The sequence below is a fragment of the Ailuropoda melanoleuca genome, chromosome 9 (genome assembly GCF_002007445.2).
Source record: "Ailuropoda melanoleuca isolate Jingjing chromosome 9, ASM200744v2, whole genome shotgun sequence".
In the NCBI taxonomy this organism is placed as follows: Eukaryota; Metazoa; Chordata; class Mammalia; order Carnivora; family Ursidae; genus Ailuropoda; species Ailuropoda melanoleuca.
The window spans coordinates 83,194,400-83,219,488 of NC_048226.1; the positions used below are offsets into that span (position 1 = coordinate 83,194,400).

At 43.0% G+C, this 25,089-nt stretch overlaps 1 protein-coding gene across 1 annotated transcript in view; it reads right to left on the bottom strand.

The window, feature by feature from the left end:
* Nucleotides 1–538: 538 nt before the first annotated feature.
* Nucleotides 539–25,089, bottom strand: part of SAMD12 (sterile alpha motif domain containing 12) — a 376,744-nt gene continuing 352,193 nt past the window's right edge. The window contains exon 5 of the mRNA XM_019803196.2: nucleotides 539–8,628. Coding sequence (XP_019658755.2) covers nucleotides 8,606–8,628 — 23 coding nt within the window. The 3' untranslated portion in view covers nucleotides 539–8,605. The remainder of the gene's footprint in view (nucleotides 8,629–25,089) is intronic.

Here is a 25,089-nt window from a genome sequence, read left to right on the forward strand (position 1 = left end):
GTATCTCTGCTGAAAAAATACAGAGAGCTTCTGGTCACTCCCTGAGACAGAGCGCATCGGAGGTGCTGGGGAACGTCATCAATCATGCCATTATGAGCACTTAAGACTCTCTGGGGTGAAAGCAAATTGGTGGGCCAAGATCTGTTGTCCCATCTCTTTCCAGGGTGTTACCATATCTGGAGATGAAGAGAATGGTGTCTTTTGCCTGGCTGTGCTCAACACCAAAGCCTTCAACAGTAACAGCAATCACGCTGGTGGGATTTGTTGCTGGGGGAATTCTGTGTGCTGGGAGCTGGAGGGAGGCCACCAATTCATTTCACATATAGTATTTCTCCAGGAAACACAGCATAATTGAGGACAATTTTCCAACATGAATTGCATCATTAGCTAACACAGGGAAAGTGAAATGCTGTTAACTTTTCTTTTCCTTCTGCAAAGCTGATGAGCTGAAGAAAACAAATAAAAAGTTTAATGTAATTTTTTTCTAAGGATATATGTTGAAAATCAGAATCAAAACACTTTTACACGGTAATAGAAATCCCACATTTTAATACATTGCCATGCACATAAGGAATCAAGTAATGCTGAATACAAAATAGTCAAATATACAAAATGATAAAGCAGATTTTCAAGCCCGAAAGAGATCATGCTCACAGATACAAGGGGGCAAAATTCTGTACAGTTTCATTTCTATCAATTTAAAAAGAAGCATGCCCCCAACTCTTTTTGACGACAACCCAAAACAGAAAGAAACATCATAAGAAAATATAAAGGAGACCCGGAGGGAATTGGCAAGTTGATAGCTGCTTAAGATAGGAAATCGTTGGTTCAAGATTGTGGTGCACAATAATTCTTATGTTTAGAGAAAAAAGTTTCTAAACATTGTATGCCCTGGGAACCCAGGGAACCGACGTGAACATCCAACAGAAAAGGCACTCTAATTTTACCGCATAACTTACTTGAATCCTCCTAAGCCTAGTCCTGGGAGTTTATCTAGGGTGCGTAGAGGAAAAAAAAACCCAGATGTGGGCAATGGATAAGGAAAATACTATTTAATTAACCACTCTTAGGGGACTAAGAGAATTCAGACTGCTGGTTTAACTACTCAGTTAAGGAAGCTATAAAAACTACCCTGTATGTGGGCTTTTGTATTATGAAATGTGCTTTTATAGCCACGTTTGTTAGTGTTTGTAAAACTGTGAACCGGAATCAGGGTAACAGAGCACTGGTCTTCCATTCAGTTCACATCGTGTGATTTTTTCCCCTCTTTCTTGCCTAGGACAAATACTAAAATTCAGGAGCTCATCAACGAAGTTGGTTGTGGCTGCTTCCCGTGACCTTCAGTTTGTCAACTTCACGCTTTCACTGGTCTTCCCCAACCCTGAGATTGGTGATTTTCCCCTGCACTAAGCCAAACCTGAGGCTCTCTCCCCTGGCTAGGTCAAAGGTAAACCTTTTGGAGGCAGAGAAGTGGAGATACATGGGCGCTTAGGCCATGGGCCCTCAGACTAGTCCCCTGTATTAGAAAAAGCTTGTGTGTGTATGCAAGATGCTGATTGTTACTTTCTTATCATTCTTTCTTTTCTTTTCTAATCCCAGGATGGACTCTCAGGAATACCAGGTACAAGGAGAAAACAAAAAGAGAAAGGGCTCACAATGAAAGCCCAGGTCATTGTGCTTTAGATTAGTGGTTCGGGACACCTCCCCTTAGCTCATTTTAGCCTGCAAACCAGGGATTTGCTGGGTGGGACAGAGAAGCAGAAGGCCGGAGAGAGGGGCAATTTCTATTGAATCCAAGTATTCCTGAATTTAAAACCCCTTCTTCCCCTTTCTCAGAGCAGTGCCAGATCCACAAAGGCCTAAGAATAACTCAAGTAAAAACCACAACAGATCAATATTTTCTTTTCTCAGGTACATTTTAGTGCTAATATGTAATTTTGTTACAATATTGATCTTTTCTAAAGTTTTGGGTACAGCTATTTAATTTAGTGGCTAATGATATTAAAGAGTTGGATTAATTGGAACTACAGTAATATGGTTTAATGGCACCAATTTTAGTGGAATTAGTTTCAAAACATTTGTGCTGGCTTGGCTTTTCAGCAGAGTAGTTGCTTCTGTGCCAATCATGACTGAGACTTACAGTGCAAAGTCCAGAGCCTAACATGATTCAGCTCAATGCAATGTGAACTTGACCAGCCAAGCCACAGTCTCCTCAAACATGGCCTGGTAGGGATAGCATTTTTCTATTGGCGGAGGAAAGGTCATGGTGGACAAACCATTCCGAGCCCCAGAGAGCCTTCAAATTTCCTACATGTGAGTTTAAGCAAGTGGAACCCCAATGACCCCCTGAGGGACCAAACACTCACTGACGAGGCTAACGCTTCTCTTTCTGGTGACTGGAGGTAAGAGTTGCATTACAATGGACAAGACAAAGATTCCAGTGTTCAAACACCACTATGTGCCCCCCCCAGGACCTCCCCACCTCCCAACCCGACCCAAGACCCAATTCTCTTTAAGTTTACCTCCTATAAACAGGGGCCTGTTGATGTGAAAAAGAACTTGGTCACACACTTCCAAACTTCTGCAGCTGGTGTGTGGGAGAACGTTCTCGGTCCCGTATGGGAAATAGGTATGGGAACCGTTCAAAGCTGCCACCGTGTCAGTGGGCAGCTCCCAATGCAAACGCACTAAATGCAGTTGACGGTGGTCAATAATAAACACTGGAGATTATATCTATATATATATATGGAATTCGAATTGATTTAGGGGTCACATACTCAAAGACCACGGCAGGGCTCAATCCAAATCATATGCTTGAATTATGCATGAATAGGGAGGCTGCCCAGAGTTTCGAAAGTTGTCCTCATGATCATTGTGCTATTTTAGGGGGAGGCCAGGCCATGTGCCTCTGTGGAATGGGAGAAGGCCATCAGCAGTTTGTGGAACAGAGCAAACACCAGACGCTCGCATTTAATGGCAAGCAAGTATTTCTTCAAAGTTATGTCACAAAATCAGTTTCCCCACCGCAGGAGAAATAATGACCTAAAAAGAATCTCTTGTTTTAGAATTTTTTTCTTTTTTTTTTACAGAGTAAAGCTCTTGAATATGTTTTTATAGAATTTGGGGAGAATGGTATTTAAATATAATCACACAAAACAGATCTGCGAGCTCTTGCATATCAACCCAGCTTAGAATTATACACTTGATCACTGTGTGTGTGTGTGTGTGTGTGCGCGTGTGCTAACGGGGCAAAGCCACGTGGAGAACAGCCCTGTTCATTTTCCTTTGATCCAAACAACTGAAATTTCAAAGGTTCAAAGCAACACAGAAAGCAACCAGCAGAGTCTTCCGCGTCTTCACTGTTTTGGGTGTTAGCATCTCCAACTGGATTCACGTTGCATTCACATCATTATGGCTGTTTCTATCACTCTGCACTGGAGGCAAAAAGGCCTGGGTGTAAGAGCCTTTCTAAGGCTCCTGGAAATGTGGGAGGTTTGGAACAACAACAACAACAAAACAAGCCATTAAAGAAATGAAATCCCTGAACCATTGGCTCTGAAATATGAAAAGAATATTGTATAATCACAAAGAATGTATCTACAACACTTAACATTACGTCAACCAGTCCACTGCCATTCGGTGCAAGTCATAGGGTTACTTTGAAATTTTATTAGGTGTATGTTGTTGGTGCCTTTTAGTGCTTGATGTAATTGGAGAAGGGAGGCTCTGAAGTAAGAATGCTTGGGGCTCTTCGAGATTGTAAAATCGCCTTACATGGTGCTCAAAACTCCAATTTTACAAAGCCTTTACACCCATTTTCTGCTGTTCTGGGGAAGTCATTTGTCAGTCTTTGTGCCGTTGGGCAGGAGTCTAAAACTGGTCCCATACTCACTGGCACTTCCCCTTTACATTTCCCTTATGGGTGAACTTCATCTTCAAATTTTTTGATCTTAGCAATGGTGTTCTGCACCCCACGCACCCACCCAGAATTTTCCCTGCAGGGCCAAGATGATGGCCAGAAGAAAACCAGCATTGATACTGCCCCCCTAGCCACCTTCCCACACGAGAATCTCCAGGGAAGGATCTGTTTTGTTCTTTTTATTAAGGTGTGGCAGAACCTCCGTTCCTCAAGCTTCCCACAGCTGATTCACGGTCAAAAGAATGTCCCTGTTTCCCCACAGAGTAAGTCACCAGAGCAAAATAATGGAAATGGGGTTCTGTTTGACTCGAAGCTGGGCAGTGGTGCTGGGAATCATGCACATTGATAAAGCAGAATTCACAAGACAGTTCTCTGGCTACAGGCTGAGATGCAGATCTAAAGAAACAAAGGTGCAGGACCTTCTTGTTTTGGAAACAGCCTCCACTGCGCCGTGAGCAGAAGCAGCCCCTGCTCTGTCTTCCCTCATAATCTCATGGGTTCTGTTTTGATTAGCAGCTTTGACTGGTCACTCCCTAGAGATAGGCATCCACATCCCACTGCTGGTTTGGGCAGCAAGCCCTCACCAAGATCAAGCAGAAGAAGGAATTATTAGTCAATATGGGGGGAAAAGGGGATGGCTAAGTTTTTCTGTTTGAGTTCTTTATAGAATACTCAAAATCTACCCAAGGAATTATGTTAAAAGAAGAGATTAAAAGAAAAAAAAACCCAACAAAGCCAAACAGTGGGGTGGAGGGGGTTGTGGGAGAGGTGAATAAAACAGCCTTTAAGGCATAAAAGAATTTATGTCATTTTCAAAGGTTAGATTTTTAAAAAGAGTCTACCGCAATCTTAAGTCTAGTTGTCAAGGAACAAAATTACTCTAAAGAATGTAGAGGAAAACATCACAAAGAACGAAGCTACTAATGGCACAGGGAAGAGGAGGTTTGGGTAAATCTAAAGTGCTAAGGGGGTCTTGAAAACTTTTCTTCTGAGAGACTTTTACTGTTCCTATCCAAAATCAATCAGTTGACATTTGCAGACAAAGAAAGCCTTCGCAAGTAACACTGGGGTAAATCCATTAGAGGATTCTATCCTTAGTTTATATTCTTCAGTACGGTTGATATTCCTTTTCTCCTTGAGTGTTAAACAATGGCAGAATTCCCTCAGAATAAGGACTGGTAACCTCTGAGCGACTGAGAAGTGACTTTGGAGAGAACTCGGGGTTGCTTCCCCTATTCTGGAGGTAGAAGTCAAATGTGCAGTCACACAGCTCATAGAGCCCGAGCAGGGCTCTGAAGGGATGCCATTACCCATAAGAAAGTTTATAGGATCTCTATCCCCTAGGTATGTCTCGAACTACTGAAGTGATTTGCTTTTCACCCTAGCAGAACCACCAATGCTCTGCATTTTAAATTCAATTCTGAAGCTGGAACAAGCTAATCCCCTTGGCACCCCAGAGAGTCTGATAAGTATTCATTTCTGTTCATTCCCAAGAGTGTCTTTCCTGCACAAGTGTGGGTGTCAGCCTTTCAATAAAAGGTGTAGCAAAGGTTTACGTAAAAGGAAAAGTTAAGCATCAACAGTTTATAGCCCTTAGACATCAAAATATTTATCCCTTACCTCCTGGTCTCCTGCTGCCTCCTTAAACAAAACTCCCCACAGCCATTCCTGAACTTCTGGGAGGTAAAATTTCCTCCATACATCCTGGGAAGAAGGTACAGCACAGCAGGCAGTCATGATGGGGAAATTGTGGATCAACAGGAATGAAGAGCCCAGAGGCTGTGAAGGAAGTCATTTCTCCATTTTGCTGGGTTAGGAAGTGACTGCTCAGATTTTTATGCCACCATGTTTCCAAAACCATAACCCCAAATGATTTCAAAACAAGGTGGACAGTTTGGAAAACAGTCGCAGCTCATACACAAATACCTGGTGTGCCAGGAATTAAGGCATTTATGGAGATGCCATCTTCAACGGGGCTCTTTCATGGTCTTCAAGTTTGCCTTTTCCCATCTCCACCCTTACCCATCACCTTTTAATAATCTGTCAGCACACTTTTGACTTAAAAAAAATGCTAGGAAACTCTACTTATTTAATTGTTCAGAACATATTTTGCAAAAGCCGAAGGAAGGAAGGATAAACTACCATCATTTCATGACCATCCGTACCATAAGGCATGTCCAGTCTTCCAAGGTTGTTAGCCATAGTCTCAGAATGACCCTGAATTCACAAACCAATTAATTCCCAGCTACAGTATTTCAGCACCTGACACTAGTTCTTTCGGACTCCAGAGGCCCTATTCTGGGTCCCCAGGACTTCGCTGAGAACTGGAGCTTCACAGAATCTAGCATAATGACGAGCGGTTGTGCCTGTGTAAAAGAGGGCGACCAGATGACCAGGGTGAATATCCAGGAAAGCAACTGAAAGCTGTTTTGGGAGGCTCTTACCAGCTAAGTCTGGGCCCAGGAAGGGTTGGCTGTACACAAGGATGCAAAAATGTGGCCTGATGCTACTACATCTTCCTCCACTGTCTCCTTCCTCAGGCAAGGGAACTGCCTGCTTCCATGTGCATTTTGCGAGGTTACTCTGGCTGGGGGTGAATGCTGTCTGAATTCTGTTTTCATTGTGAAAAAGCTGGGATGGGGGGAGTGTTTGAGAGGAGGCAATATTTTTCCAGAAGGGCATGGAGAGTTGGCCTCGTACTCTGTTGTTACCCCAACACAATTCTTGGCACATAGTAGGTGCTCAACAAATCCTTGCTAAATAAAAATAAAGAATGAAAGAGGAAGGAAGCCTCGCTGTCGGGATTAAAACTCAGGAGGTGGGCAGGAGAGACTGGAGTGTTATCTCCAGGGGCACTGGTGGCCAGGGTTTGGCTGCCTAATTCTGGATTTGTAAAGAATTATGGTCTGTGAGAGCCTGATGGTCCTGGTGCTGACCAGTCCAAAGGCCAGATCTTGGTGGTGACTGAAACTCCTGAGTTCCCTCTTGGAAGCCCCCTTCTTTGGCAACACAGCCTGACAGGTTTGTGGTGAGTCAGGCTACGATGTGACACCCGCATCACATTTCGATCTCTTTCCCTTCCCCTGTCAGCTTTCCAAATCTCAGGTGAGGGCATTTTCCGATGTGCTGTGCATTTCCTGAGACCCCCTCCCCTGCTCTGGCAGGGGAGAGCAGACCATGAGTGCGTGTATGGAGACCCCCCACTAAAATGTCAAACTTCCTTGTGCTGGCAGGGTTCCAGGATTGCTATGCATATGTAAAGAAAAGCCTCTGATACCTGTCAATCCCACATTGGGATTGTGGATACACAGAACACATTTGCTGAATTTTTGATTTAGCCAAGTTTATATGTCCAGGGGGGAAAAAAGCTAAAGCATTATGTAGGGTCAGTCAATATGGACATCTCTCTAATGCCCAAAGACAAGCAATAACTGGTTGACCAGTTTCCCAGGACTGTGCTTTGCTGTAAGACATAGTAAAAAAAAAAAACAAAAACAAAATTAATTGTGGATATAATCCCAGAAAGGATTAAAGGGGACTAGTAGGTTCTCTACTGAGGTAGGAACCTAGTGTGGGTTGGGCCCTTTTCCTTCGTCAGGCATGCAGGGGAACCCTTGCTCTTTCTCCTCTTCAGAGAGCTGTGATTTCAACTTGACCTAGAAAGTTTTCTAAAATTGTAAAGTCAGACCACACAGGAAACCCGCATTCTGCTGCCCTTATCCTCAGCCCACCATCGTCTTTGAATAAAAAGCCACCCCTTTTGTTCTTTGAAAACACTCTTCTATAGAAGGAGTGAATATGTGCACTGGCCACCCAGAAGCCTCCTGTGTTTGTCTGTATGTGGATGTGCTAAGTTGTACCCCGGTACCAGGAACCAAGAGCTAAGACATTTCCACCACCAGCCCACCCCTCCTCCCCTTTGGCACTGCAAGAGATCCAGCTGGTTAAGTATCAACAGGTTAAGTCTAACAGTATTGTGGCCATGTTTACACCAATCTACCACAGATGACTGGGGATATGCTGGGAGTGGAGTTTGTCTTGGACAGTCTGAGCCAGAAAGAGGACAAGATTTATAAAAGAAAAAAAAAAAAGAGAATACTTGTTTTCCCACGTGTACTTAACGTGCTGATTGGTTTTGGTGTCGTGTTTTCATGTAAAGTGCTTAAGAGCTGGGCAGAATACCTTTGGACATCATAACTAACACAATCAAGACATGTTTACATTCCTACCAGGGCAGAATATCGTGAACACTTCCACTGAGATTGCAGAACTGCTGTGGTTTTTTTTTTTTCTTACACATCATGCCATCTGCACACATAATAAAATAATCCAGTAGTTGCCATGCTAAAATAGGACTTCTAGTGAAGGGCACAGACAGCTCCCCTAAGGGAGCTTGAGTGATGCACAGTGATGAAAACTGGAAGCAATTTTCCAGCTAATGGTCTGCCAATGACCACTTGGAACAACTTGGCACTGTATATTATGCACCTCATTTTAAAATCCACAGCAAACTAAGATTTTCCAAAGCCCATGATCTTGACTGAATGGGTGTTTTTTCAGTTAATCCGGTTAATCTGTCAATGCTCCATGGAGATCTTCTGGCATTGCCATGAGTTAATCTTTCTGTGAGGAACAGGCCACGTTCATATCAACTGGCAGGACAGCAGCTTGGAAGGCTAACCACGTTTATGGAGAACCCTCGGTTGAGGCTGTAGGAGGAAAAGGGAAAAGCACAGTGAGTCATTTCTTTATGTTCCCAGATACTGGTATGTAGCAATTATCCTACTCAACTCTAACATCCTCAGGTCAAAGAGAAATCTCTAACAGAGATAGCAGTTACTCAACTCCAGGACAAATTTATGGTGGTTTGTATTCTTGGAATGTCCTTCTACCATTTGGCAGAGCATGGAAGACATCCATCTCAGGGACTGTGCAGTTACCTGGAATTCCAGGGGGGCAAAATCAGATCTCTGGAACTAGCATTCATCCCTCACTGGTCTGTGATTTGGGAAACCATTTCATATATTATGAAGTTTCACGTATTTACCTGATCTGGAACAGGATCAGATTGGGAGTGGTATGAAGGCTTTTGCTGTGTGTGTATGTGTGTGTGTGTTGGGGGTGGGTGGGTGGATGATAATGGTGGTTTCCTTTATCAGGCAGCTTTCCTGGGATAAAACTTAGAAGGAAATGTTGGAAGCAGTATGGCTGGAGCTCCTGAGTTTGCTCATTGAAAAGTGAGACCGTGTGAGCAGCAGGTCAGGGGCAGAGAAAGTCATCAAAGTCTGACCAGAGATTGAACCACCTGCATTGCAACCTTACTTTTGACTTTGGGAATCTGCTGGTGCAGATATGTCTTCCTGGGTTTTGTAACTCTTTATTTTTTAATTTTCCTATTATTTTATCTGAGTCCTCCCTACAGTTCCTTATATACAGGTCCTCATTAATTAGTTAATATGGGAGTGCCACTGAATGTTTTGTTAGAAAAATATCAACATTAGCTTTATTTAATACACAAAATTATCAGGTGATGGGAGAGAAAGACAGCCAAGAGTTCTTGATGTTAAAAAAGGAAAAAAAAAACCTACCTAGCTTTTCAAAATATGAGAGAATGCAAAATTTGTAAGTGAATGTTTGATTAAAATTTGCTATTTTTGAGAAAATGCAAAAACAAAAGTAAGGTGCTATTTAAGCATACTAAATATAAAATAATATTACTACTGATAAGGTTGTAAAGAAAGTAGAATACTAATATATTGCTGAGGGCATTGTATACTGGAAAAAGAATGTCAATTTATTTAAAAACTATTAAAAATTCACATTCCTTGACTCATTGTTCCCATTCAAGGAGTGTATCCTAAGGAAATAATCTAAAAAAATGAAAGAAAATATATGCATAAATATATAACCTAGAGGTTATTTGTAATAGTGGAAAAATCGGAAAATGAGTCTCCTATTGTTGAACATGTAGGTTAAGTAAATGATGGCGCATTAACAAGATGGATGCCTATGTGGCTATCAAAGTAATAATTATGATGATTACGTAGCTACGTGTAGCTACGTGGTAAACAGTTATGATACACTACAGTGTAAAACTTACACATATGCATAGAAAAGTACTCTAAGTGAAATGATGAAGATGCTAGGATTTTTATTATCGTTGCCTTGAAATTCTGCAACACCACAAAAATTAGGTTCATAAGAATGCAGATGTGACCAATGAGTACTGACTAACCGAAGCATCCGTACTGGTACTAATTCTACCTCAAAAATAACTACTTTGTGGTTCCATTAAGAGATAACACTCCAGTAATACTGGAGGGGGAATAGAAAGCAAAGTGAATATAAATCTTCTATCCAGCTCCACCTGCAAGGAACAGTGTAGAAGAATCATAGGGATTTCTGGGAACCAGACACAGTGCAGCATTCTTTTGGGACTTTTGCTAAAATCAGTCCTGGAGTAGAGAACCCAGAAGTGGACCCACAACTCTATGGTCAACTAATCTTCAACAAAGCAGGAAAGACTATCCAATGGAAAAAAGACAGTCTCTACAACAAATGGTGCTGGGAAAATTGGACAGTGACAGGCAAAAATAAACTCAAAATGGATGAAAGACCTAAATGTGAGACAAGAAACCATCAAAATCATAGAGGAGAACACAGTTAGCAACCTCTCTGACCTCGGCTGCAGCAACTTCTTGTTAGACACGTTTTTAAAAGCAAGGGAAACAAAAGCAAAAATGAACTATTGGGGCTTCATCAAGATAAAAATCTTCTGCACAGCAAAGGAAACAGTCGACAAAACTAAAAGACAACCTACAGAATGGAGAAGATGTTTGTAAATGTCTTATCAGAGAAAGGGCTAGTATTCAAGATCCATAAAGAATTTATCAAACTCAACAAATAATAAAGAACAAATAATCCAGTCAAGAAATGGGCAGAAGATGTGAACAGACATTTCTTCAAAGAAGACATACAAATGGCCAACAGACATGTGAAAAAATGCTCAACATCACTCGGCATTAGGGAAATACAAATCAAAACCACAGTGAGATACTAACTCATACTGGCAGAACGGCTAAAATTAACAACTCGGGAAACACCAGATGTTGGCGAGGATGTGGAGAAAGGGGAACCCTCTTACGCTGTTGGTGGGACTGCAAACTGGTACAGCCACTCTGGAAAACAGAATGGAGGTTCCTAAAAAATAGAGCTACCCTATGACCCAGCAATTGCACTACTGGGTATTTACCCAAAGGATACAAACATAGTGATTCACAAGGGCACCTGCATCCCAATGTTTATAGTAGCAATGTCCACAACAGCCAAATTATGGAAAGAGCCCAAGATGTCCACTGATAGATGAATGGTTAAAGAAGCTGTGGTGTATATATATACATATATGTATATGTACACACACACACACACACACACACACACACTGGAATATTAGTCAGCCATTAAAAAGAATGAAATCTTGCCATTTGCAAAGATGTGGATGGAAATAGAGGGTATTATGTTGAGCAAAATAAGTCAGAGAAAGACAAATATCATATGATTTCACTCATATGTGGAATTTAAGAAACAAAACAGATGAACATAGGGGAAGGGATGGAAAAATAAAATAGGACGAAATCAGAGAGGGAGACAAACCATAAGAGACTCTTAACTTTAGGAAACAAACTGAGGGTTGCTGGAGGGGAGGCAAGTGGGGGGATGGGGCAACTAGGTGATGGACATTAAGGAGGGCACGTGATGTAATGAGCATTGGGTATCATATGCAACTGATGAATCACTGAACTCTACCTCTGAAACTAATTAGAAAAAAATCAGCTCTGGTAAAATGTGTAATCTTAGAAAAGTATTTTTAAGAATTACCATAAAATAAAATTTAAAAGTGAATACTGATAATAATAAGCTCTAATTAATTATATTGGATCCCTATACATTGGATCCTGAATCAGGAGTTGATAACCAGGCCTTTGTTGTTGCTTTTCCAAATAACCATGTTTTCCACATGAACCTCTAATAGCTGATGGAAAGCAGATGTGTCTAGTTTTAGGGTATAATAACCTTACATGAACATAAGATGAGCCCACTGTATTTCAGAGCTCTTTCATCTGTGGTTCCCCCATACACTTCTTAGGATAGGTAGGAACAGTCCCATTTTATGGTGTTGGGAAAAGGAAATTGAGGCCCAGAGGTATTACTCACACAATATCACACAGCTTGTGAGGTTGAAATCTGTACTCAGACTTAGCTATGCCCCATTCTAGTGACATGCAGGAGTGTCAGGGACACATATGTAAAGTATACATATTCAGAGCCTTTCCCATTCTCCTCTCTCCCAAGTAGGAAGCTGTGTTTATCCATAAGCCCATTTAGCACAATAAAGGGCCTGTTGGGCACAGAAGAAAATTGAAGACTTAATTTATATGACAAAGACAGAGATGATAGGAAGAACAGAGGGCTACTCCTATAAGACAATGATACACGCAGTAGCAGAGGCCACAGAGAGACAAACTGGGGGATTCAGGAGTGACACAGGGGACTCAGTGACGACTGCAGTGTGAGTCAGGCCTATGGAAAGGGGCTGGCCAAAGAGAAGAGCGTGCTATGGCATAATGCCCCTTGACCATCTTTCCATGGAACCAGTAAAGAATTCATTGCTCTTTGATGCTGCTATGGTTAGTTGTCTTTCATTTGAATGTGTCACACATAAAGTTGGGCTTTATGTGGGAGCAAGAGGCCTCTGTTTCTTCAGATTGTATGTGCAAGGTGTTTGCTAGGGTAAGGCTTGAACCACTGTCTTCCTATCACAGGTACAGTGATGGGTTCTGCTGTCCTGCCTTTGCTTGAGAGTTCTGTTACCTGCAATTGGAATCATGTCTTCAGGTATAGGAAAGCTACCTGAGGTCAACATGCAAAGTGGCAGATTGCATTTGATGGTTCCGGCTCTTTAAAGGGAGAAATGGGTGCACTTTGTGGGTTCCATCCCCTGGGCTTCGGCCATCCCAGATTCCTTCCAGCTCCTTATATACACTGAGTTGTTCACAGCCTTTGCTCAACCTTTCCACCTGCCTAGAACGTCTTCTTTGCATACTAACGCTAGTGAACACTTACCCCTCCATTTTCCGAGACCACCTTACATGTCGCATTCCTTACCAAGCCTTCTTTCCCCTAGATGTAGCCGCCAACCCCCCCCATCAGCCAGCACGACATCTGAAACCTTTACCACCAAACCCACCAGGAACACTTTATTTTAATGTATCCATCCTTCCTCAATTTTTTGAGGTTGGTGCCATGTTTTTTGAGTGTGTGTCTTCCTAGTGCAAAGTGGCAGATGTACAGAAAGTACTTAATGAATAGTGAAATTAATAAAGAAAGGAATGATGCTGGAGAAGAAGAGGTTTCTTTTTTTTTCTTTTCTTTTTGTTCTTTTTGGCTTAATTCAATACCTAATTTTACAGGAGATTTAATCCTGTAGCTCAGGTCTGCATAATGGAAAGAGGGATCGCTTCAATTCCTTTCTTGCCATCTAAGGACTAAAGACACGTGTGCATGTTGGTACTGGCTATATATGGATTTGCAGCTAACACATAGTAAAGGGCTCTCTCTCAGATCTCTGTTTGATGGGTCAACATTACTATTCAGGCATTCTGGGAACTAATCACCTCCTAAATCCAATGGCTCCAGAGTCTGAGATGAGTAGAGAAGCATTTGAGTTCAGTGATTAAGGGCATGGGCTCTGGAATCAGGCAGATCTGGGATGACATCCCAGGCTCACCACTTACCAGCCATAAGATGTTGAAAACATGAATTTGTCCAACCCTCAATTTCTTCACCTTTAAAATGGTGATCAGAATCCCCACCTAACTGGGTTGCTGGAATGATAAAATTGGCTCATAGAAAAAACACTTTGCATGGTGTTTGGCAAATAGCAAATATCTGCTGAGTGATGGCTCCTATTTATTATTATTACCTTGTTATTATTATTACATTATTACCAAAATTCCTTAGAGAAACAAGAAATACAAATAGGGCAATGTTCCAATGCTACAGGTGGGGGCCAGGACAAAGAAACACCATGACCAGGGGTGAAGCCTTTGTACCCTCCAGGAGAAGGATAACGCTCTTCTCGCCTGCCAAGAATGTAGTCAACACTCCCTGGCTTCCACTCTCCCCTAAATTAGTGCAGACGTTGACAGACAGTTCCACGATAAGGAGATTCACTTCAAAGGCAGGAAGGGGCCCAGGAGGCATCGGCCAGCCCGGCAGGGGATTCAAGAACAGATCTAGGACTGAGTGTATCCAGCCCCAGCTCTCCCTACTCTGGCAGCAAGAGGCTGATGGGATTAGTTTCTTCAGGGAGGAAGAAAAGATACTGTGTACAGGCAGCCTTACCGTATCTCAAGGGCTGAAGGAAAGAAATAAGACCATTTCTTAAAAGGTTGTTTAGTGTCTTCTGTTCAAAAAGAGGAGCCATGAAATAGGCAAACAAACAAAGAAAAAAAAGGGCCATATCCTCTACCTGAAAGTGTCTTTTATGTGACTCAAGTTAGAGGACTTTGGGAGTGGACCTGAATTGCATTTTGACGGGTGTCAGGTGTGAGAGGAACATTCCAAAGGAGTGAGATCCACAGACACCCCTAGATAATGGCCAATAATTAGCAGCACTGACATTTGTTGAGCAACTACAATGGGCCAACTGAAGTTCTACAGGCAGTCACTCGTGGGATCTTCACCACCATCTTTGAGGCCTGAGTTACAAGATCTTTTTAACACACCTGGAAAAAATGAGGCCAGGTTCATTAACGCCTCACAGTCACAACGCGAGAAGGCATAGGGCTGAGACTAGAACCCAAATCTGTTCTCACCACAATGCTTTCCTGACTCAATAAGAAACATGCATTAGGAAAGCAAATGCCTTCACTCCCAACAGGAATGCAGGAGAGGAAGCAAGTAGCTGTGTTTGTATGAAATAATGCTCATCAAAAGTGAATCTTATACACAAAGTGCCATAAATAAGAGGTTTGACCTAGGGAGAGCTAGGGCATTCCTATTTAACAGTCTGAAATCTTTCCTAGGTTTAGAGCAGTAATTCTCAACTGGGTGCTATCCCTCCTAACCCCCCAAAGGGACATCTGCGCTGTCAAGAGACACTTTGGTTGTCACAACTAGGGGGGGTAACTACTGCATCTGGTGGGTAGAGGCCAGAGACCCTACTAAACATCCTAGAATTTGCCTTAGGACATACCTCCCCTGACCCGCCCACCCCCATCAAAGAATTATCCTGCTCAAAATGTCAATAGTGCTGAGGTTGGTTTAGAGGATACAGGTCCTTGTTTATCTTCTCTTCCTGGTTGTGAGCCAAATATATCACTCCCAAAATAGGCCAAGATAAAAACGAACTTAAATGTGCCTGCTGTGTGTACAGGATGGAAGGCTGAGTTCAAACCTCACTCCTTCTATTCATCATTTGCTCATTTTATTTAATTTTATATTCAATGTAATCAAAACCTCTAATACTAAATCATTTCTAACTTTTAGAACCCTCACAGGCATACCATTATAAGAATCAAGATTAGATGATTTAAACAGGTATGCTCAATTAATTAGTAAGCATGTAGGGGAGAAGTTAGGAGAGGAAAGGACAAAAGGGGGATTTATGTGGTAATAAAGCTCAGCTCTGCGACCAGTCCTTTGGGGGGAAAGCTCACATACCTTCTCTGTTGCACTGGTTTCTTTCTGCCGCTGCCTGCCCCACCCCCACCTCCAATAGTTTGGGGGGTGTTTGCCCCCTGAGAATATGATCAAGAAATTAACTCTACCCGCCTGACTGCATGAAGATCGAGGTCCGAATCTTGGGCAAAATGAGTTATCAGGCTGGCAGAGGGCTTTGGTTACGGGTGAGAAAACAGATGATGCATACAACTTCTCAGAAACCCTAGTAACCTGGAAACTACAGGGATGCTGTAGGTGTCAGGCCCATGGTGCCACAGGGTACCCTGATATCTGGTTAAACATTATTCTGGCTGGGTTCTGTTGAGGGTGTTTCGGGATGAGATTAACATATGAATCAGTGGACGAAGCCAGTAGATTGGTCTCCCTAATATGTGGGTGGTCCTCATCCAATCAATTAATTCAAGGCCTGAGGAGAACGAAAGGCGAGTAAAGCTCAGCGGTGAAAAAGAATGAGATCTTGCCATTTGCAACAACATGGATGGATCTAGAGAGGATAATGCTAAGTGAATAAGTCAATCCGAGAAAGACAAACACCATATGATTTCACTCATATGTGGAATTTTAGAAACAAAACAAATTAACAAATAAAAAAGAGACAAACCAAAAAACTGACTCTAAACTAGAGAGAACAGATGATTACCAGAGGGGGGGTGGGGAATGGGTGAAATAGGTGAAGGGGATTAAGAGTGCTCGTATCCTGAGGAGTACCAAGTCATGTATAGAACTGCTTATCACTCTATCGTACACCTGAAACTAATATAACACTGTTAACTATACTGGAATTAAAAAAAAAGAAATTCTTTTTTCTTTTAAAGATTTTATTTATTTGAGAGAAAGAGCACAAGAGCGAGAGAGATTGAGAGAACAAGTAGGGGGAGAGGCAGAGGGAGAAGCAGACTCCCTGCGGAGCAGAGAGCCCTATGTGGGACTCGATCCCAGGACCCTGGGATCATGACCTGAGCCAAAGGCAGACGCTTAACCAACTGAGCCATCCAGGTACCCGAAAAAAGAAATTCTTAAAAAAAAAAGGCCAAGTAAGGGAGAGTTCACCCTTTATGCCTTTCTGTCTTTGAGTTGGGACGCTGGTCTTCTGACTTTGAACTCAGAGTCAGATGTAGACTATAACTTACACCATCAGCTCTCCTGGGTATTCAGCTTGCAGATCGTGGGTCTTCTCGGCCTCTATAATTGTGTGAGCCAGTTCCTTACAACTCCTTTATCTATCTATCTATCTATCTATCTATCTATCTATCTATCTACCTACCCACGCATCTATCCATCTATCCATCCAACATATCTCTCCCTCACGTGCACTTTCTCTCTCTAGAGAGATTTATCTTTCTCTCAATAACTAGAGGGACAGATAGATATAGATAGATTGATATATCTCTTGTTGAAGAACCAAGATCTCATACTGGTTTGACTTCTCTGGAGAACACTAACACAGAGTCTGTAGACAACAATGACCATAATAGTAAGCACTGTTGTTAACCAGCTACTCAGCACATGCCTAGCATCACGCTAAGAACCTGCATCCACGGTGTAGCAGCTCGGGCAGGAGGGTATCGTGACGTCAATCCACAGATGAAGGAAGTTAGGCTTGGAGAGATGAATGAGTGAACACAGGCTGTGTGTTAGGCCAGGCTATGACCCTTGATATGGTTATGACACGTCAGGGGCCTGTTGATTCTGGAAGTGCTGAGCAGGAAATGTGCAATCCCAAGGCCCCAGGGGAACATTTTCAGGTAAGCATTTATACCTAGATGGAGTAGCAAGGCCTTGGTTTCCAACCCCCACCTTCTCAGCCCTTGGTTTTATTGTTTCAATTAGAATGTGATTGGCTCCAGATACTAAAAGAGGAGTCTTTCTGCATTTGGCTTTGCAGTCCTCACTGGCTTGGACTGTCACCTCTCTCTGGGGTTTTAGAAGGCCCAAGAGATGAAGCTGGATCACTACACACACACACACACACACACACACACAGTGAGTGAGAGAAAGAATGTACTTGGCTACAAGCTGTCCCTCTCCTTTTTCTCAGCCAAGGAAAGAAAACAAAGACACTGTATTTGTTGTTCTGCTATAAGTAAAGCTGCTAGTCTGCATTACGAGGCTCAAAACCTTACGGAAGTCAACTATGGTTCCTGTGGGTTAAATTGAGTCTCTGGATTCCAGGGTTTAGGAACTCTGGCATTTTGGCCACGGGTTCTCAAACTTGACTGCATTGGATTCATCTTAAGGAGCTTCTTAAAATTTTAATTTTGTCCAGCTTTTCCCCATTTCCATGGATTCAGAATGTCCAGGGGGAGGTCTGCAAATCTCTATGTGATTCTAGTAAGGCCAGCTGGGCACAAGCCCATGGAAGCACCGCTGTCCTTTCCCCGGCACTTAAAGAGTAGTTACTTGTCCTTCAGACAGAGAAAAGTGTGTAGACTGTGGGGAAATTTGGTTTACAGTCTTGTTCGGTTCACATAATAAAATACCAAGCATCCTGGATAGAATCCAGTGCAGTGATCCAAATACTGGATTTTAGAATGGGACAAGACAAGAGCCATGAGGCCTGAGCAAGCCATCTAGCCCACTCAAAGTCCCAGAACCTCAGGCATCCTCCACCATCCCAGTACTGTTTCGTTTGTACAGGTTGATTCACACATCAATCAAGCAAGCAAGCAACATTTATTCCATTGAGTATTTACTAAAATGCCCAAACTGCCTTGGGGGCTTCAGGGCTGGCAGAGTTTCATATCTGTATCATTGTACTTATCATATTGTATTAGAATCACCTGATGATGTATCTGTCTATAAACTAATGCTTGCCACACTTTTCTCTGCCTAGAAATCCCCTGGAGAGCTTGGTAAGGCAGAGATTTTGAGCCCCACATGGGAAGAATCTGATTCAGTAGGTCTGCAGTGTATCTGTGAATGTGCATTTCTAACAAGCTTGCAGGCACACTGATGTTGCTAGGACCACTCTCTAAGCACCCCTGTTCCTGACCCCAAGCTTCTTCAGGCAAAGAATATGTCTTCTTCTCCTTCTGCAGTGTGTGGAAGAATGCTTGGAGTATCAAGGGCCTCTTGAAATGTTTGTTGAATGAATGTAATGTCTAAGCTACATGTGTAAGGTTAGTAGTTACTTAGAGTAGGGGCAGAATTTGTTTGGGGGCCATAGTATTGTTCTCTAATAAGAGGTGGTTTAGAAATTTCAGTATAGGGGTGCCTGGGTGGCTCAGTTAGTTAAGTGTAGGCTTTCAGCTCAGGTCATGATCCCAGGGTCCCAGGATTGAGCCCCACGTGGAGCTCCCTGCTTGGTGGGGAGCTTGCTTCTCCCTCTCCTTTTGCCTCTCCCTTTGCTTATGTTTTCTCTCCCTTTCTCTGTGTCAAATAAATAAATAAAATCTAAAAAAAAAAAAAAGAAATTTCAGTTTATATAAGCATCTGAGCTCCAGAAATTCTCTGTGATAATCCAGGACACCTATAACTTCAGTCTAAGGGCATGATTTCCCCAGGAAAATGGCAAAACCTCACCCAGACTTATGGCCGTTTGGAAATAGAACTGCTGACACCAGTGGCTGCCATCTTGCACCACAGGGATTTGATTTGATGCCTTTCTGGGAGAAAGTATCATCAGGCCAGAGGCTCTCAGCAGGGGTGCGTTTGTACAGCCAATCAGTAGGAGGTAACCCAGTGCTTCCATTCTTTGCACCGGACAGAGGTAAGCATTTCAAGTCATTAAATTCCAACAGCCACTCCAAAAGCCCACAGAACCTTCCAGAAGAAAGCTCTGTCCCCTGGCACAAACAAAAATGCATCTCATGAGAGAGCATGAAAATATGCCTTGAAGTTCAATCCAAGTTGCCAATGAAATTCCCCTCCATCTCCACAATGGCAGGACCGGCTGGCAGATTATATCCCGAGGGACTGTTTCCTAATTTCACCCATTGCTTCTGCTTCCCACCTCACTCACTCCCAGAGCAGGGTGTCCTTTGTGTTTCTCAACTAAGTAAGTCAAGTTCCTTTTCCTTCTTCTTTTTTTTGAAGTTCATCTATTTCCCTCTTTGTCTATTTAATCTTATTTTAATCTCAGAGGCTTCTCTGTTGACAAATCCAATAGCTTCTTCATTGGAAAAATGCTAAGATTCACTTCTTCAGAAAAAAACATTCAAAAAAATTCTCCAGATCCTGCAGCTTTTCCAAGAGAAAGAGAAGAGCACACTCTTTAAAGGAGTATACAAGGTATATTTAGTGTTTCTCCTTTTGGATGCCAAGTCTCAAGGGGCAAAAGTGTCTTTTTGAATTAATGCCAGACAAGCTAAATAAATATTAACATGTAATGCTGATAACGATGATGGATTTCACCATACTGAATCTTAGCGTGGAAGGGTATTTTACAACAGTACGTCTCAAATTTTAATGTGCATATGAGTCACCTGGGTATCTTGTTAAAATGCCCATCATGCAGGTCTAACAAGCTCTCAGGTGATACCGGTGCTGCTGGTCTGTGGGCCACATTGTGAGTAGCAAGGCCACAGAGTTCTTAATCTGGAGCAGCACAGCCCAATGGAGCTTTCTGCAACGATAGGGATGTTCTATGCCTGTTTTGTCCAATATGGCAGCCATTAGCCACATGTGGCTCTTGAGCACTTGACATGTGGCTAGTGCCTGGAAGAAACTAATTTTAAATTTTATTTCATTTTAATTCATTTAAATTTAAATGATCACATATGCCTAGTGGCTACCATATTGGGAAGCAGCTTTGTAGCCTAGAAAACAGACTGAGAGATTTAGTAAAAATTCCAGAAAGAAAAAAACCTAAAAACCCAGGTGAAACTACAGATCCCCTCACCCATATGCTAAATTTATTCTGATCCTCACCTCCCCTTCCTGCTTTCTGTAGCAAGGGCTCAAGGCTTCCCCTCTGTTCTCCATCATTTCCCCAGAATCATTCTATAAACAAAATACTGTAATTAGGAAAGACTTTATAAACATTCTGAAGTGCAGAAGATTACCTCGTTTACATAAACCCTTTTGAGTTGGCAAAACCAAGCAACAAGTCTTATAAGAAATAATTCTTTTGTTATAGGCCCTTTCACCTTGGGTATGCCTGGCAGGATTCTGAATATAGGCTCCCAGGTAATTTCTTTATTGTGGGTTTTGGACCTTTGGCCTGGAACACCAGAGTACAAGCAAACAGTCCATATAGTCTAGAAAAGTTCAAAAGGAAAAAGAGCTCAGTTCAAGTTGAGTTCCCCCAAATGAGAAAATGCTGAGGGTGGGGAAACAGTAGGGTTTAGTTTTATCTAAACTGGATTTGTCAGCTCTCAGCAGGTTACAGCCTATATTACAGCTAACGAGGTTGGGGGATCTTCCTTGGGCTAGTGAGTACTAATTTCCATTGAGGAAAAAGTTATGAGGCTTGGATGTCTTAATGATAACAGATAATTTCTCTGTGTTGGCAGAGCTACAAAGCACGTTGCTATGAAACTGCATGGATCGGGCTATTTCTTTTGTGTACACAGTTTCCACTTAAAGAATCCACTTGGCATAAGTTGCAAACCTGCTTGGGGACCCTTGTGATTAATTGCTTGAACTGGCTGGTGGCCATCAGCAGGATCTTGCAATTTACCAGGTTCTACACAGAATTATGAAACTGGAGGTTTAATGGGATTTCAGGTAATAGAGCCCAGATGTCCAAGACTATGATGTTTGAAATTACAGTGCTTGCAAGGCTTCGGGGCTTAAACCTTATTTATTTCTTGCTTAGTAAATTTTCCTGTTCCCATCTTTATGTCCTCTTGGACCAGTGAAATGCTCAGGTCTTCATGTTGGCATACTGCACCTGGAGAAGCCATTCACAAATACACACCTGTAGCCGACAGCCTGGGGAGACACGACCTGCCTACCTTCCTGCCCCTGGGATAACCTTTCAGCCAAGGCTGCGGTAATTAACAGCCCTTCCACCACCTCGCTGCTACACAGCACTTAACTTCCAAGTTGCTTTCACACATTTAGTTGCATTTTATTCTAACAGGGTCTAGAAGAAATGGGCTGGGACAGGTATAATGATCTCCGTTTGGATGAGGAAACCAAGGTACACAGAAAAGAAAGAACAGTAATATCTAACAGTTGTGGAACCCTTATGTGCCAAGAACTACCGTTCCCATGGGGTTTCTATGCCTCATTTCCTTTAAGCCTTCTAACAGCTTTGAGATAGATAGGATTATCAGCTACACTTTCAAACCCAGAAAACTAAGGCCCCCAGAGTTCGGGTCACCCTGCTAATAACTGATGGAGCCAAGCTGGAAGTACTCTGGCTCCCAGTTACAAGGTGGTGTCACCTCCTTAAGGAAGTGTCAGTTCGGTGCGGGGTGCCTGGGTGGCTCAGACTGCTAAGCATCCGCCTTCAGCTCAGGTCACGATCCCAGGGTCCTGGGATCAAGCCCCGCATCAGGCTCCCTGCTCAGCGGGGACCCTGCTTCTCCCTCTCCCTCTACTGTTCCCCCTGCTTGTGCTCTTTCCCTCTGTCAAATAAATAAACCTTAAAAAACAAAAAGAAAGAGGAAGTTTCGGTGGCATCGTGGAGGAGACTAGAGTCTGTTGTCGCTAAGGCAGCATTCATAGTACATCATGTGCAAGACAGAAGATGAATCCCGGGCACATTTTGCTAACTCTGTACTCATGCCTGCTCTCCTCCAGAGCAATGCTGCCTATGGCATCCCGCCTGAAAACGATCCTGGGCCTGGTCTTCTAGGTCCTGTAGATCACCCTTCAGCCTATCCTTCCAGCCTTATTCACTCTGCACTCCAGACACACGATTGGTGGGATTTGTCCCATACTGCCTGTCCTTTGTTTATATGGTCCCTCCTTCCTTCCTCATCCTCCTGCTCAAATTCTCCCCTTCCCACAAGGCCAGCTCACAGGCCACTTCAGGAAGGCTTCACATATTCTCACAAAGCCTCTCTCTCTCTGTTCTGAACCTCTGTATGATTTTGTTGAGTGAATGGATGGACAAATGGGAGACATAACATCACTTCTTGACCGCTGTACTTGGCACTATATGAAATTGCGGATATACGCACACAGGCAAGCCATGACCATAAAATGTCCTGCACGCTACCATAGATGGGCAAGATTCCAGGGCAGCAGAAGTGGGGGGTGTTCACTGCTGTTTGCAGATGTGGCTGGAAAATCTTCCCGAGCCTCATCTCCCTTCGTAGTTAGGGACACTTCATGTTCACAGGGCTTCTATTTTATGCATCTGTGTAAAGTGTCGAGCATTCAGCCTGAACCTGAGCAAATATATGACGAACAACGAAGGACTGGAGTAGAAGTGATGGGGTTTCTGTCACTATGGTGGGGGCATAGCCTCCCCACCCCCGTCTCTCCAGCGGAAGTGCAAAAGAGGCAGGCAGGCCTTTGTGGCTGCCCACAGTGGCCTCACAATAGTGCTGGCCCAGAGGGAGGGGAGAGGGTCAGTGAGCAGCAGCGGCCCAAACTGTAGCGCTCTTCAGTAAGGGGTCCAGGGATGTTTAACGTACTGCCTGAACACCAGCATTTGGGCAAGTCTTCCCGAAACCTAGTCCTGTCTTCAAAGTTGGGAAATAGTTCTTGTTTTAAGTTGTTCTCATGTTAGAGCAGTTTCTCTCATTATTTAGCATTCTTTGGCCTCATAAAATTCTCTGTACAAATAAGCTATTTTTATTACTCACTCTTCTCAACAGGAGTGTGAGGGAATCCTGGGCAGTGGCCCAGCCCCATGAAAGCCCTCTCTCTAGAGAGTTCAAGTTTGGTTTTGAGGGACTGAAAATAGCATTTCATTCATATTTTGGAAGTTTGTTGGAGACAGGAGGTGGGATGGCTGTCACGGCCCAACATACCTATCTTTTCGGAATCACCAACCTGTGTTGCCCAACAACTTTAAGGAGTCAGTGGAGGATAGCAAAAATAACGGTCTCTTCCACTTGCTAGTTTTGAGACGGGTCAAGTTACTGAACCTCTCCAAGCCACGGCTTTGGTTACCGAACCAAGCCACAGCGCTTCATCTGTAAAGGAAGAGAATTCACGTGTTCCTCACGTGAGGAGTGAACTGCAGACGTTTTTTTGTGAGAACTACTACTTTTCACTGAATCCAAGATGCATTTTTTTCAAGATTTATTTATTTGAGAGAGAGAGAGCGAGAGAGCGCGAGAGTGCGTGCACTCAAGCCAGCGAGGCTGCATGCGGGTGTGTGAGGGGAGGGACAGAGGGAGAGCATCCCCAAGCAGACTCCCCACTAAGCCCAATGTGGGGCTCCATCTCATGACCCATGAGATCATGACCTGAGCCCAAACCAAGAGCTGAACACCCAATGAACTGAGCCATCCAGTGCCCTAAGATGCAACTATTTTTAAAGCTTATTTATTTTTTTAGTCATCTCTGCACCTAATGTGGGCCTCAAACTCACAACTCCAACATCAAGAGTCACACGCTTTACTGACTGAGCCAGCCAGGCACCCCACAAAATGCAATTTTTTTCTTAAAGATTTTATTTACTTGTCAGAGAAAGAGAGGGAAAAAGAGAGAATAAGCAGGCAGAGTGGCAGGCAGAGGGAAAAGCAGGCTCCCCACTGAGCTGGGCGCCTGATGAGGGGCTCCATCCTAGGACCCTGGGATCAGGACCTGAGTCGAAAGCAGACACTTAACTGACTGAGCCACCCAGGCGTCCCAAGATGGAATTTTTAATGTATCACTAAGAAAGGACAAAACAAACAAACAAAAAACCCACCCCCTGCTAATTAAATTATGACATAATGATTTTTTTATAGTCCTGGACAAGGGACAATATTAGCCTTTTGCTGCTTTGAAATTTTTTCATTTATTCTGAAGAACCTAATTTCTCTGCCTTCAGTTAGGAGCTTTGTGTATTGTAGGCAATCCTTCTGCATACATTCCAGTAAAAAAACACAACACGCCTTCATCTGCTCGTGATACGCTCCGATCTCAGGTGTTAGTGTAAAGCACACAATTGCTGCTTTGCAGAAATATATGAAATTGAGGCCATTTCTCTGATGTCAAACATTTGCCTCACTAATGGTACCCCGTTTCAGTGACTTTCAGCATACAAGATAAATTTTCACTTCAGTGCCAAATTGTAGTGTAATATTTCCAAAGACATTTTCAAATAGCAATTAAACTCAACAGGTGAAGTACTAACGGTATATATAACTTGAGTGAAGTGATGAAAATGCGAACAATCAGAGCCAAATTCATGCATGTAAGACTGCCATTTGACCTATAATGATTATACGACTGCCTAGATTGTAAAATGTACAATTCAGAAATGTTAAAATATGGAAAAAAAAGTGCATTTCAGATGCAGCGAAACATGGTACATGCAAGGGCATAGGCGTCTTGCACCCAGTAGATGCCCAACAAATCTCAAATCCCTTCCC